Raw genomic sequence first — 12,742 nt, 5'->3', positions numbered from 1 at the left:
AAGGGGTTCCTCTTCCTTAAATATGGCTGGTATTAGTCCAAGAAAGTGTAACGTGGTGTGAAAAATGTCCCCCTCTGACGACAGGACATTGAAATGCTCATATCGTGCCAGCGTGACCGCTTTCATCCGCAGAGATTACGGTGAAAAATCCAGTCACCATGCCACTTGATCATTTTCCCCACTCAATGCTTGAATAGTTTCAATGGCACTTTGGCACTCTGCTTTTAATTTGAAAGTTTGGGGCCCCCGGCGGCGGTCCCCCACATGGGCCCGCCCGGGCCCGCCCGGGCCCGCCCCCCTCGGGCGAGAGCGGCGGGCCGCCCTGGCCGCCGCGCTCCGTGTCCGGCCGGACTGAGGAGGCGAACGGCGGCGGTGCGAGGATGACGTGCGGCTTGGTCCTCATGCTGGCGCTGCTGATGCTGCTGCTGCTCGGAGGCGCCGACGCGGTGGGTGAGCTGACGCGCCGGTCGGGTCCCTCCGAACGCTCCAATGGGTCCAAAGGCCACTTTGGCGCTTGGACCTTTTGGTCTCATAGAGCACTTTTGATTGAAACGTAAAAGCCATGGCCTTTCTAACCTCCGCTTTTGACTCAAAATGCCCGCAAAGCTATTTTCCGGAGTCCAATTTTTCTCTGGACTCTCGGCCTGGGCGCCGTAGGCCATACTTTTGACCATTACGGCACGGCAAGAGGGCGTCTTAATGGAAGACGAATGAGGTGGAAAAAGGCCGGCACCGGGCGGGCGCGCCGCTCGCCGGCCAATGACTGGCGGGATTGAACGCCGGCAAAGGCCCGCTCTTTGTTTGGGTGCGGCGTTGGAGACAGATTGAGCATCAAAGGCGGACTCTGGCCGCCAACGTGCGCCAACGCGCCCGGGGCGACGTGACGCCGCTCTACAGATAAGAGCGCCGTCGCCGCCGCCCCCCCCCGCCGGCGGCCAGATAAGACCCTCGTCGGGCCCGGATTAGATTTTGTTTGGGTTAGAAATGTCTCCCGTAGATTAGAAAGACGGGGAGGGGGTGTCGAGGCTGGGGGATGGGGGTCGGGGGGCATTTTGGACATGTTGGGTTTTTCGGATTGGACAAAAAGTCAAAGTCTGTCCTTGGTGCATTTGACCTCTGTCGTCTAACCTAAAGTCACAGAATCAAAAAAATAAATCAAATAAAAACAGGAATGGATGGCTTGACATCTCTCTTTTTTTGTTTTGTTTTGTGTGCAGGCATGCGAGTCCAGCGCAAAGTGGCCGTGTCACAGTCATGGCGTCAAAGGACAGAAGGTGAGTGTGTCTTTGTGGCTGTGTTTGCTTTCAGCAAGTGCTGTCTCCCAGCTCAACCTCCCTCCCTATCCCTCCCTCCCTCCCTCCCTCCCTATCCCTCCCTCCCTCCCTCCCTATCCCTCCCTCCCTCCCTATCCCTCACTCACTCCCTCCCTCCCTCCCTCTCGTGACCAGCTGCCGCTGATTGCTAATCAGCCCCTGTCTGTTTAATTTCAACTGTGTGTGTTTGTGTGCGTCAGAATGTTCTGCTTTGCTTGTCTGCCGAGTGCCACCTTTCCCAGGCCGGGGGCCACCTTTCCCAGGCCGGGGGCCACCTTTTCCAGGCCGGGGGCCACCTCTTCCAGGCCAAGTGCCGGGTTCCTTCACCCGTCTTTTTCATTTCAAAAAATCCTCGTTAGTTTTGAAAGCGCCAACTTCGGCGAGAGCGTTCCACCGGTCCACGGGCGTCCGGCTTCCCCGCATTTGGGTCCCGGGCACCTTCCGCCTGCCGGCTCGTCGCAACACAGCGCAAGTGGGCCAAATGTTCTGAAAGGACACCCGAGAAAACAAACAAAAAAAAGGCCAAACCACACTCAAACAATTGAATTCCTTCCCGAGCCATGACGTGATTCCTTCTCTGACCTTCAATGGAGTCCAAAAGCTAATATTGTCAAAAACAAGAAAGTTGAAAAAAAGGGGAGTCCAGGCGGGCGGACGGGCGTCCGCCGGCTCCCTCACGGCCCCCATCCTCCCGTGTGCTCAGGGGGAGAGCGGCTACCCGGGCTTCTACGGCCTTCCCGGACTGGTGGGTTACCCCGGCGACGAGGGCGGCGCGGGACCCCGGGGGGCTCAGGTCAGTCTTTGTCGCTCTCGGCGTCCGGGCCTCGCGCTCCCGGCGGCGGCGGCGGCGGCGACCAATAGCGAGCACGTGCTCTCCGCAGGGTCGGATGGGGTCGGCGGGACGCTCGGGAGTCAAAGGTTCTCGGGTAAGCGGCCAGACAGAGGAAAAGGCTCACATCGGGGGTGTCCCAAGCGGCTTGCCATTTTCACGACTTTTTTCAAAAAAAAAAAAAAAAAACATAAAATGAATTCCCAAAAATGTCAAATGAATTGGCAAAAAAGGTTTGGACGCCCCTGACCGTCAGTCAGAAATCCCCAAGCGCTGACCTTGTTGTGACGCCTTCAGGGTCTTCCGGGCCCCGCCGGATTTCCCGGCCCTCCGGGCCTTCCGGTAAGTTTGTCGGTGGCGGGATCGCCCGGGTTGGAGACGGCTCACGCCACGCTCACGCTCACGGCACGCTCTGCGCCTCCCGTCAGGGACTTCCGGGCGAAGACGGAGCGGCGGGCGGGTGGGGACTCCCCGGCTGCAACGGGACGCAGGTAAACGCCGCCACGTAGCCACGCCGCCGCGTAGCCACGCCGCCGCCATCTCCGGTATGGACGGCGTGGTCACGCTCCCTCCTCCCAGGGTCAAGACGGCTTTCCGGCCTCCTCCAGAATTCCGGGATCGCCGGGCCCGCGGGGTCGGCCGGGAACGCGCGGAGAAAAGGTTTGAGATCCGTCCGTCCCTCGGCGCAGAGCACGCTTTTGACCGCTCTCGTGGGAATTCCCGACCGGCCGTCTTTCAGGGAGACCCGGCGTTCTTCCCCGCTTCGGCGGCCGTCAAGGGCGCTCCGGGATCGCCGGGGACGGACGGAGACCGGGTGAGTGAAAAGCTCCACTCTTCTGTCTCTGTGGTCGGTCGCCAGCCATCCGGCACACTTTGCAGCGAGGAGGGGGCGGTGCTACTCATTTGCCCTGTCTCCGGCGAAGCCATTCAAGCGTCGTCCCACCTTTTGAGCCAGCGCAGTGTGGCAGGAGGACGCACGCTGTGGTCGCAGGCGCCCACTAGCGTCCACTGGCGTCCACTGGCGTCCACTGGCGTCCACCGACCTCTGCTTTTTCTTGGGCAGGGCGCCGCCGGCCAGCCGGGTCCGCCGGGCGCGGAGGGCCCGTCGGGAGCGCCCGGACTTTCGGTGCGCCCCCGTCCCCTTCCCCAGACCGTCGCCAGCCGACCGACACTGACTTATTTTTCTCGTCCCCCCCCCCCCTCCCCCCAGGGACGTCCGGGTCGGCCGGGTTCGCCGGGAGAAAAGGTGGGTTGGCCGAGGCGGCCCGGACTACGATGGCGTCCTCATCCCGCGTGCTCTCGCTCCTCAGGGTCAAGAGGGTCCCAGTCCGGTCAGTCCCGGTCCGCAAGGCTTTAAGGTGAGCCCGCTCGCGCTTTTCTCCCCTCTGCCCAGAGTCAAGCTTCTATGTCGTCCGTCCGTCCAGGGAGAAAGGGGCCCCGCCGGAATCCCGGGACAGAAAGGCATCAAACTGTACGCCGAAGGCCCCCAAGAACTCAAGGTCCGCTCTCCTTCCTTCCGTCCGCTCTGTGTCACAACGCATTCATGCAAGCGCGCGTCTGTCCCGCCGTCGACGTTCAGGGCGAACCGGGCGACGTGGGAACCAAGGGTTGCCCGGGAGCTGAGGTGAGTGGCTCGCCGGGTGCCTCCCGCCCTCTGTCCCCCGTCCCTGGCCGGCCCCACACCTCTGGACATCTCCGCAGGGTCCGGCGGGAAGGTCGGGAGTCAAAGGAGAGGCCGGACGACCGGGGGAGCCGGGCTCACCGGTAAGCAACCTTGCGCCCCGCCCGTGTTTGGCGCCCCGGCGCTAAACCGCTCGCCCGCCGCCCGACTTCTTTTCAGGGAAAGGCGGGAAAGGACGGCCTCGTCGGGGAACTGGGTCAACCGGTGAGTAGACCACGGAAAAAACGCCCGCCGGGTGGCCAAAATAACCTGCCAGATGATCTCCCTTTCCAGGGCCAAGCGGGGCCCCCCGGCTTCTTGGGACCCCCGGGGATCGACGGAGGACAGGTAAAACGCCGCCCCGCGTATCATTCGGCGCGGTGGAGGACATTTGCGCTTTTGTGTTGAGGGCGAGAAAGGCGAGCGGGGACCTCCAGGTCTTCCCGGCCAGGTGAGATAGATGGCCGTCGGGTGCACTCCTGCATTTGTGAAAAGAGCCGGGACAAAGCTCTCTCTCTGACTAAGCTTTTCTGGCCCAGATATTCTTCAAGCACGCCTCCATCAAGGGCCCGACGGGGGCTCCGGGGGAGCCCGGCCTTCCGGGAGTCTCCGGAGAGCCAGGTACCGTCGAGCCCGACCGTCTCACGCCAGTCACACACATTCCATCTTTTGCTTCTTTCCCGAAACAGGACTCGTGGGATTTCCCGGACTGTGGGGCGAGCCGGGTACTAAGCCGCCGTCACTGCCACTAGCGCTAGTGCTAGCAGACCCGGCACGCCATTTGTTTTCTCTCCAGGTGAAGGGTCCGTCGGCGCGCCCGGCCCCCCCGGACCGCCGGGCTTTGCCGGACCCAAAGGAGAGCGAGGGGAGCCCGGGCCCGTCCGCTTCGGGCCCCCGGGACCCGACGGGGTCCCGGGCCTTCCCGGAGCGCGGGGACAAGCGGGAGAAGCTGGAATTCCAGGTCGGGACTTACTCACTTTCAACCGAGGAGGGGCGGCCGGGTGGCCGGCTCCCCTTTTCACTAGGGGGAGCTATTGGCCTGCTTTAAAACCCAAAAGCCCGTCTACCAAAAACAAATCTAACCGAGGCGAGGTCACGGTATCCTTTCCAAGTTAAGATTGTAAACGCCTCGCCTCGCCCGCCCCTTCAGACTTCCGGCCAGACCGAGCGGGAGCGCCGGGCGAGAGGGGTCGGAAAGGCCTCGCCGGAGCGCCGGGGAGCGCCGGACGGGAAGGCCCGGAAGGTGGGTGGGGAGCCAAGGACGGACGGCGTGGGGCAACTCCTTCCGTCCCGCGCCGTCCGTAACGGTCGCCCATTGTTTGGTCGCCAGGAGAGAAGGGGGACGTGTGTTTGGCCTGTCCCGTAGTGGCCGGCCCCCCCGGACCCCCGGGTCCACCGGGACAAGTGGGCGCGGATGGGCCCACAGGTGAAAAAGCCCGTCCTCTTGGGGTTGCGGGCCGGTGCTACGTTGGCTGAGGGAGGACTTGCAGTCGCCGGGCAACGTAGCGCTAGAGAGCCAAATCAACACCGACTGGGAAGACCTTGACTTTTTGCCCTTTGCTCTCCAGGTGCATCCGGCCCTCCGGGGTCCAAAGGCCAAAGGGGACCCATAGGAATTGCCGGATACCCCGGTCCGCAGGTCCGCCAGCTCCTTTCCGACGAGTCGCCCGCTCGTTCCTTCGTTCGTTCCTTCGGGAGGGAGGGGGGCCAAAATAATGTCCTTTGACTCCGCAGGGGCTCTTCGGCGTCCCGGGACCGCCGGGGCGTCCCGGCCAAACGGGGGAGCCCGGCCTCATGACCAGGGTCGGGGAGAAGGGCGGAGCCGGGGATCGGGGAACGCCGGGGCCTCCGGGTCTCCGGGGTCCAGAAGGACTTTCCGGAATCCCCGGACCCACCGGCGCCCCTGGACCCGAGGGAAACCCCGTGAGTGTCGCCTTAGGTTTCTCTGACAAAATTACGCTTTTAAAAAAAAAAAAAAAAGTCACACTCCAAATGGGTAAGGCTTACCAAGGGCCACAAAATCACCAATGGCGTAGCTGCAACACACCCTAGCTCTGTTTATCCGCAGGGACCCGAAGGACCCAAGGGACAACGGGGTCCCAACGGAGTCGCCGGCGTCGGGGGACCGAGCGGACAAAAGGGACCGCCGGGCCCCACGGCCTTCGGGGCTCCCGGACCGCCGGGACCGCCGGGAGACGTGGGACTCGTGGGGCGGCCGGGACGGCCCGGTAAACCGGGTGAGGCTCGTGGGCCTTGCCTTGGCAAAGTCGGGGCGCAACCTAAAAGGCCACTCCCTCCCTCCTTCTCAGGCGAAAGAGGTACCCCCGGTGATATCGGGACCGTTCCGGGAGATCCCGGACAGAAAGGAGACAAGGGTTCTTCTGGGAATCCCGGAGTGGAAGGTGAGGCCGCCGGAGTTGGATTTTGGTGCCGAGGGAAAATGGAGGGAAAATGGAGGGAAAATGGAGGAGAGATGGAGGAGAGATGGAGGAAAAATGGTGGAAAATGGTGGAAAAATGGTGGAAAGATGGAGGGAAATGGAGGAAAGATGGAGGAAAAATGGAGGAAAAACGCAGGAAAAAAGGAGGGAAAATGGAGGAGAGATGGAGGAAAAATGGAGGAAAACGCAGGAAAAAAGGAGGAAAAATGGAGGAAAACGCAGGAAAAATGCAGGAAAAATGCAAGAAAAAAGGAGGAAAAAAGGAGGAAAAATTTAGGGAAAAAGGAGAAAAAATGGACCCCTAAACCCCCCGTCTTTTCTTCCGTTGAACTCAGGGGTGACGGGCCCTCCCGGAAACGTAGGATTGGCCGGGCCCAAGGGAGAAAGGGGACAAGACGGATTGAGCGTACCCGGTCCCCCGGGCTTTCCGGGACTCAAAGGTGAACCTTCGCAAGGTGCCCATTCCCCTTTCTCGGCAAAAAAAATAAATGCCACCTTCTGCTCTGCGTCTCAGGATTCAAAGGTCTACCGGGAGCACCCGGCGTGCCCACTTATGGGAGCAAGGGGCGTTCCGGACCGTCGGGACCTCCCGGGAGACCCGGCCTCAAGGTGACCTGCCGGGCGGCGCCACACGCCGGAACAATCCCGCACTGACTCCACCCATCCTGTGGAAACAGGGGGACGCCGGCTTTGGTCTTCCGGGCCGGCAGGGCCAATCGGGGCCACGGGGAGAAGACGGCCCCGTGGGCTCGCCCGGTTCGCCGGGCGAGCCGGGAAACCTGGGAATTCCAGGAGACAAAGGACAAGATGGAGCACCGGGTCTGAGAGGTACACATTCAAGCCGGGGCGCCTTCCCTTTGCCCAAATTCTCCTGCCTCTTGACCCGCATCTCTTTCAGGTTCCAAGGGTCCGGATGGGATTCCCGGACCACCCGGCCCCGTCGGACCCTGCTTCCTGGGAGAGCCCGGACCCCCCGGAGGGCCGGGGCCCACCGGAGTCCTTGGCTTCACGGGTCCAAAAGCCGCCTTTTGCCCAAATCTCTCGGACATCCCCGGAGGCTGACGCTTGTCCCTTTTACAGGTGAGCGGGGTCCAAAGGGCGAGAAAGGAGATCCCGGCCCGCCCGGAACGGGAGCCCTCGGGCCGCGGGGACCCGAGGGGGTCCCGGCTTTTGACGGCCCTCCCGGTCTACGGGGGAGCCCTGGTCCGAAGGGACGGGCCGGCGCCGACGGTACGCCGGGAAATCCAGGTGAGGAGCCGCTCGCCCCTTCTCGGCCATCCAATCGGAAGCACGGGGACTGACTCGAAGGACATTTCCCCGACATTTCAATCGCACCCGTGACCTATCCGTGTCAGGAATCGGGGGCGACGCCGGACCACCGGGACCCGGCGGGATTGCGGGCGGCCTCGGCAACCCGGGAGAGCCCGGGAGCCCCGGGCCCGACGGTAACGCCGCCGCCGCCACCGCCAACGGCTCGGTCCGTCTCCCGTCCGCTGACGGCCAGCGACTGGCTCTCACAGGCCGGGAAGGCGTCGCCGGTGGCGCCGGGACACGGGGAGCGCCCGGACCTCCGGGAGAACGGGGAGAGACGGGACCCAAGGGGACGCGAGCCACCGTGGAGATGTTGGGAGACCCGGGAGATCCCGGGGAACCCGGTATAAGTCTCCCTTTGGTCGGGACATTCCGCCATTCCGCACGGGTGACGGATTTTCCACTGCTCCCTTCACATCCGCAGGACTGGTGGGTCGGACGGGCGCCAAAGGCAGTTCAGGTGCCCCGGGAGGTCCGGGTCCGGACGCCACCGATGGCCGACCGGGAAGAGCTGGAGTACAAGGTGTTTTTTTTTTTTTTCTGGCTTTGCTGAGGTGGCCAACACTAACTGGCGTGTCCAAAAAGCGCTTACTTTCAATATGAAAGATCACCCCAAAAACATTTGTCTTTCTTCCTTCCTTCCTCAGGACCCCCCGGAGAAGCGGGTAGTGACGGAGAGCCGGGTCCTCCCGGTCCCTGCGGGGCCCCCGGCGAAACGGGGGACATGGGAAAACCCGGTCAGTCTCCACGCCACGCCCCGCTCCTCCATTTTGTGCACGGCACGCTGGCTCTTTGCCGAGACACGCTGGCCCTCCTCTCCAGGTTCCAGAGGCCAAAAAGGTTCGGCGGGAGCCCGCGGAGAAGCCGGATCCAATGGAAAGGATGGGGTGGACGGAGCGAAAGGCGCAAAGGGACAGGCCAGTCTACCCGGAGCTGGACTCAAAGGAGATTTGGGAGAAAAGGTCAGTGATTTTTTTCCATCCAATCCACAAATGGGGGAAGAAGCAAAAGCCTACTTCTTGTCCCGTATGTTGCCACGCTCTCTCTCCAGGGGGAGCCAGCTTGTGCGGGGCCCGCCGGTGCCGAGGGCTTTCCGGGCGACCCGGGAGATTTCGGTCCTCCGGGCGCCGCCGGTCTCCGTGGCCCTAAAGGAAATGCCGGACCCCCCGGTTGCAGAGGTCTCTCTCTCTCTCTCTCTCTGGATTCGTTCTTCCGATCGCCCTTTGGTGACCGGGGGCCAACGTTTGCTCTCTGCGTCAGGGCCCCCCGGTTCTCCCGGCGAGAAAGCTTGCCACGGACCTCCCGGGCTCAGGGGACCTCCGGGAGCCGGCGGTCTCACAGGTGCCATCATCCGGCGCCTTTTTACCCCAAAAAAGAAAACCACAACGCCACCGATGGCTCTCTTCAACAGGTAACAAGGGGAGCCCCGGAGACCCGGGCCCGTCGGGCCCCAGGGGAAACCAGGGTCAGGACGGCATACCCGGACCCCCCGGAGAGAAAGGGGCCATGGGAGGTGAGGGCACCGACCCGGGGGAGCGTTTTTGCAAAGATTGCCCTTGGTGGAAGCGGCGCTTTCCATGTCCACTGGTCGCATTGGCTCACGCTCCCACCTGACCCGGGCTCTCTTCTCTCCGCAGAAGTCGGGATCGGAGCCAGGGGTGCCGAGGGGGAAAAAGGCTCAGCGGGTGAGTTTGAGATGCCTCACAAACAAGAAGAAGAAGAAGAAGAATCAAATGTTTGTCCTCAGGCTGCGTGGGAGAAAAAGGACCTCCCGGGACTTGCGCTCATCCGGGGCCTCCCGGCCCTCCGGGAAATGCCGGCTGTCCCGGTCCGCCCGGCGCCCCCGGACCCGCCGGTCTCCGTGGCGACCGGGGAGCCTGCGCCCGGGGAGACAACGGCGCAAAGGGACTGCCGGGAGAAGGGGGTCCCAGAGGTGAAGCCCCGGGGTGAAGCCCCGGCCCTTTCGGACGCGTCCGGCCCACTCTTTCAAATGACCTCTGCCCGCAGGTCAACCCGGTTGTCCGGGGCCCCCCGGGCCTCCGACGCCCGGTCCCAAAGGAGAGAAAGGATCCAAAGGAGCTTCGGGTAACGCCGGCAGCCCCGGTTGCCGCGGCGACCCGGGCCCGCCGGGCAGTCCGGTCAGTAGTGGCGTCACCTGGTAGAAAAGGCCGTGGTCTTCTTGCTGGGAACCAGCCAACCGAGCAAATGTGTCGTCCCAGGGCGTAGCGGGAGCGCCCGGAGCGCCGCCTCTCAAAGGCCCCATGGGATACATCGGGGCCCCCGGACCTGTCGGTCAGAGAGCGACCATCCTCTTGATTAGTTTTTCCTTTGCCGCCTCCAATTTCGCCCCACCCTTTTCCCCCCCTTTTTCCTTCTTTCCAGGCACAAAGGGCGACGACGGTCCGGCGGGGATCGCCGGCTTTCCCGGACTGGCGGGACCGACGGGGAGGCGGGGTAAGATTGACTTCTGCCCGGGGTGACGACACTGACTCAGAGGCCAAATGCCACCCTTCCAGGTCCCAGGGGGAAAGACGTGTCCGGGGAGGTGGCGCTTTTACCGGGAGACCCGGGCTCACCCGGAAATCGGGGCGTGCCGGGACAAGCGGGGCCCGCCGGAACGCCGGGGACCGGCGGCGCTCCAGGTTAGGGTCCTTTGGCCGTGCGGGTCCACGAAAAAGGGAGCCGTGTCGGCAACCCGTCCCTTCCTTCGTGTGTGTGCCGGCCAGGTCCCAAAGGAGAACGCGGGGGCCCCGGCCCGACGCCCCTGCCCGGCTTGCCGGGACCCAAAGGGGACGCCGGGGACAGGGGGGACCCGGGAGTCAAAGGTGAGAAAGGGCGAGGACGCCTTCTGACCGGAAACCTCTCACTTGGCACATTTTCGCGCCCCGTAGGTCTCACGGGGCTACGGGGCGCCAGGGGCGCCAAGGGGGCGCCGGGTCCGGCCGGCTCCTGCTCCAAGGCCGGCGAGAAGGACGGCTTTCTCTTCACCCGACACAGCCAGAGCGTGGCGGTGCCCGAGTGCCCCCGGGGGTCGGTGGAGGTCTACGGCGGCTTCTCCCTGCTCTTCATCAACGGCAACAACCGGGCTCACGGGCAGGATTTGGGTAGGCGTCGTGCCGCCCCCGGCGCGGGCGCCCCGCCGCGCTGTGGGCCACGGAACACGGGGTCTCTCCTCCCTCCTTTTGTCTCCAGGAGCCCTGGGCAGCTGCCTCCCTCGCTTCAGCACCATGCCCTTCCTCTTCTGTAACACGCACAACACCTGCCGTTACGCCGCCCGCAACGACTACTCCTATTGGCTATCCACCGACCAGCGGGGCCACGGCGACACGCCCTTCATTTCGGGACCGCGCCTGAAGGATTACATCAGTCGGTAGGGTGACGCCGGCCCCGGTCACGCAACGTCACAAGCCCACCCGTGAGCCGCCGTGTCCCCTTCCCTCAGGTGCAAGGTGTGCGAGTCCCCGGCCAACGTGATGACGGTTCACAGTCAGACGCGCTGGATTCCCGAGTGCCCCTCGGGATGGGATCCCCTGTGGTCCGGATTCTCCTTCGTGATGGTGAGCTGGCGCAGGGTCGAAGGTGGACCCTCCCGTGGCCCACTTTGGGGCCGGGCGCTTGAAATGGCCACTTAACGGGGCCTTCAGGAAACCGGAGTGGGGGCGGAGGGTTCGGGTCAGCCCCTGTCGTCGCCGGGATCCTGCCTGGAGAACTTCCGCAAGATTCCCTTCATCGAGTGTCACGGCAGAGGGACGTGCAACTTTTACACCGACTCGTACTCGTACTGGCTGGCGGCGCTGGACCCGCTTCAAATGTTCAGGTAGGGCCCGGGTGCCGGCCGACGGGCGGTCCCGGGGATCCGGGGTGCCGGCCGACGGGCGGTCCCGGGGATCCGGGGGCCCCGACGGCGCTCCTCTCAAAGCCCGCCTCCCCCTTTTCAGCAAACCCAGGCCCCGGACCGAAAGCGGCGGCGACCCCCCGGACGACTTGATCGGCCGTTGCAGAGTTTGCGCCAAACGACTGTGAACGCCGACCCCACGCGGTTCCCCGGGGAGGCGCCGCTCGGAGCGGACGCAAACCGGCGGCGTGAGGACGACAACCGCCGCCGCCACCGCCGTTGTTTGGATGCCGTACCACCCGCGCCGGGGTAAAGCTCCACGACGTCACCCCGTACGGAAAAAAGTCCTCGGCGGCCCACGCCGCTAAAAAAAAAAAAAATGTCAGCCGACGGCCGCTTTGGATGACGAACGAGGACCATGGAGCGACCCGTGGCAGAAGCTTGGGCGCGGCCTTCTCTCTCTTCCACTTGTCACTCTCGACACTAGGTGGAGCCATAGCCACGTAAGCTGCGCCTCTGCGTTTAGCCGCTAGGACGCAGCGTCTCCTCTCTTTGTGTAGTAAACATTTGACGGCGTGTACAAATGGAGCTTGGAATTGTTGTACCGTAGCACTCGACCAATACAAGATTAGCGCCAGCACAAGTGTCTTCCTTTCCTTTGGGCGCCCGGGCCACGCCGGACCCAACGGTGGCGGCGCCGCGGGAGTCCGGGCCCGGACCGCCCTTCTCCGGACGTGACGGAAAGGCCACCGTCGCAGCGGCGTGCCGTCGGCCGGCGGTCACGCCCGGCCTCGGGCGGCTCCTTGGCGACGGCGCCGCGTGCCTTTGTCGCCGTGGCGACCCAGGCGCTCCTTCATTAGCCGGCGAGCGGGGGACGAGATGAAATGAGTCACCGAGTGCTTTGTTTCCCCCCCCTTCAAAACACCGAGCGCGCTGTCGTAAAGACGTGGCTCGTTAAATGCTAATTGACGCGCGGGCGTGCTTTTTGCCCCCCGACGTAGCGCTTCCTCCCAGTGTGTGTGTGTGTGTGTGTGTGTTGTTGGGATAAATTGTAAAAGAAAGTAAAAAGAGGCTAAAGGTGAAAGGTTGAAATGGGCTAGCCGGTCCCGGCCGGCCGCTGTGGCTGTGGCTTCCGAGCCGAGCCACGCTGACGGCTCGACCGATCCCACGCTTGTGGCCCAACGAGAAGCACCTGACGCCAATGGGCTGATTGCACTCAGCCTGCTGGAAAGCCATCCAGGAAAAGTTGCATCCACGGCAGAATACTTTGGCCACCCCTGCTATCGACGAACAAAAAAAGACAACCGGTGGAGAACACGTCCACCTGACGCTTCCGGGATCGAGTGGCGCTCCA

The 12,742-nt window shown here is 63.5% G+C and overlaps 1 protein-coding gene across 1 annotated transcript; it reads left to right on the top strand.

Annotated features, from left to right (window-relative positions):
• The first annotated feature begins 280 nt into the window (after positions 1 to 280).
• LOC144200978 (uncharacterized) lies at positions 281 to 12,025 on the top strand. Its single transcript, XM_077723386.1, has 51 exons — positions 281 to 446; positions 1,218 to 1,274; positions 2,017 to 2,106; positions 2,195 to 2,239; positions 2,440 to 2,484; positions 2,571 to 2,633; positions 2,722 to 2,802; positions 2,882 to 2,956; positions 3,206 to 3,268; positions 3,353 to 3,388; positions 3,453 to 3,500; positions 3,567 to 3,641; positions 3,722 to 3,766; positions 3,844 to 3,906; positions 3,983 to 4,027; positions 4,097 to 4,150; positions 4,212 to 4,253; positions 4,342 to 4,423; positions 4,492 to 4,527; positions 4,599 to 4,763; positions 4,953 to 5,045; positions 5,133 to 5,228; positions 5,371 to 5,441; positions 5,537 to 5,725; positions 5,871 to 6,039; positions 6,112 to 6,204; positions 6,578 to 6,682; positions 6,757 to 6,851; positions 6,920 to 7,070; positions 7,141 to 7,254; positions 7,323 to 7,490; positions 7,598 to 7,687; positions 7,763 to 7,897; positions 7,978 to 8,076; positions 8,201 to 8,290; positions 8,376 to 8,515; positions 8,605 to 8,731; positions 8,814 to 8,894; positions 8,965 to 9,066; positions 9,191 to 9,238; positions 9,301 to 9,486; positions 9,561 to 9,691; positions 9,773 to 9,845; positions 9,936 to 10,007; positions 10,070 to 10,195; positions 10,280 to 10,378; positions 10,445 to 10,657; positions 10,746 to 10,923; positions 10,996 to 11,110; positions 11,198 to 11,370; positions 11,492 to 12,025. The coding sequence occupies exons 1-51, from the start codon at positions 381 to 383 to the stop codon at positions 11,574 to 11,576; spliced, it is 4,983 nt and encodes a 1,660-aa protein (XP_077579512.1). The 5' UTR covers positions 281 to 380; the 3' UTR covers positions 11,577 to 12,025.
• The last annotated feature ends 717 nt before the right edge of the window (positions 12,026 to 12,742 follow it).

The sequence above is a fragment of the Stigmatopora nigra genome, chromosome 8 (genome assembly GCF_051989575.1).
Source record: "Stigmatopora nigra isolate UIUO_SnigA chromosome 8, RoL_Snig_1.1, whole genome shotgun sequence".
Classification (NCBI taxonomy): Eukaryota; Metazoa; Chordata; class Actinopteri; order Syngnathiformes; family Syngnathidae; genus Stigmatopora; species Stigmatopora nigra.
This window is presented reverse-complemented; position numbering and strand designations above follow the sequence as displayed.

Coding starts and splice junctions, on each gene's coding strand:
- LOC144200978 (XM_077723386.1), top strand. CDS start 381: ATGACGTGCGGCTTGGTCCTCATGCTGGCGCTGCTGATGCTGCTGCTG. Junction 3,389..3,452: donor CGGGTTCGCCGGGAGAAAAG/GTGGGTTGGCCG, acceptor CTCGCTCCTCAG/GGTCAAGAGGGTCCCAGTCC. Junction 3,501..3,566: donor CCGGTCCGCAAGGCTTTAAG/GTGAGCCCGCTC, acceptor CCGTCCGTCCAG/GGAGAAAGGGGCCCCGCCGG.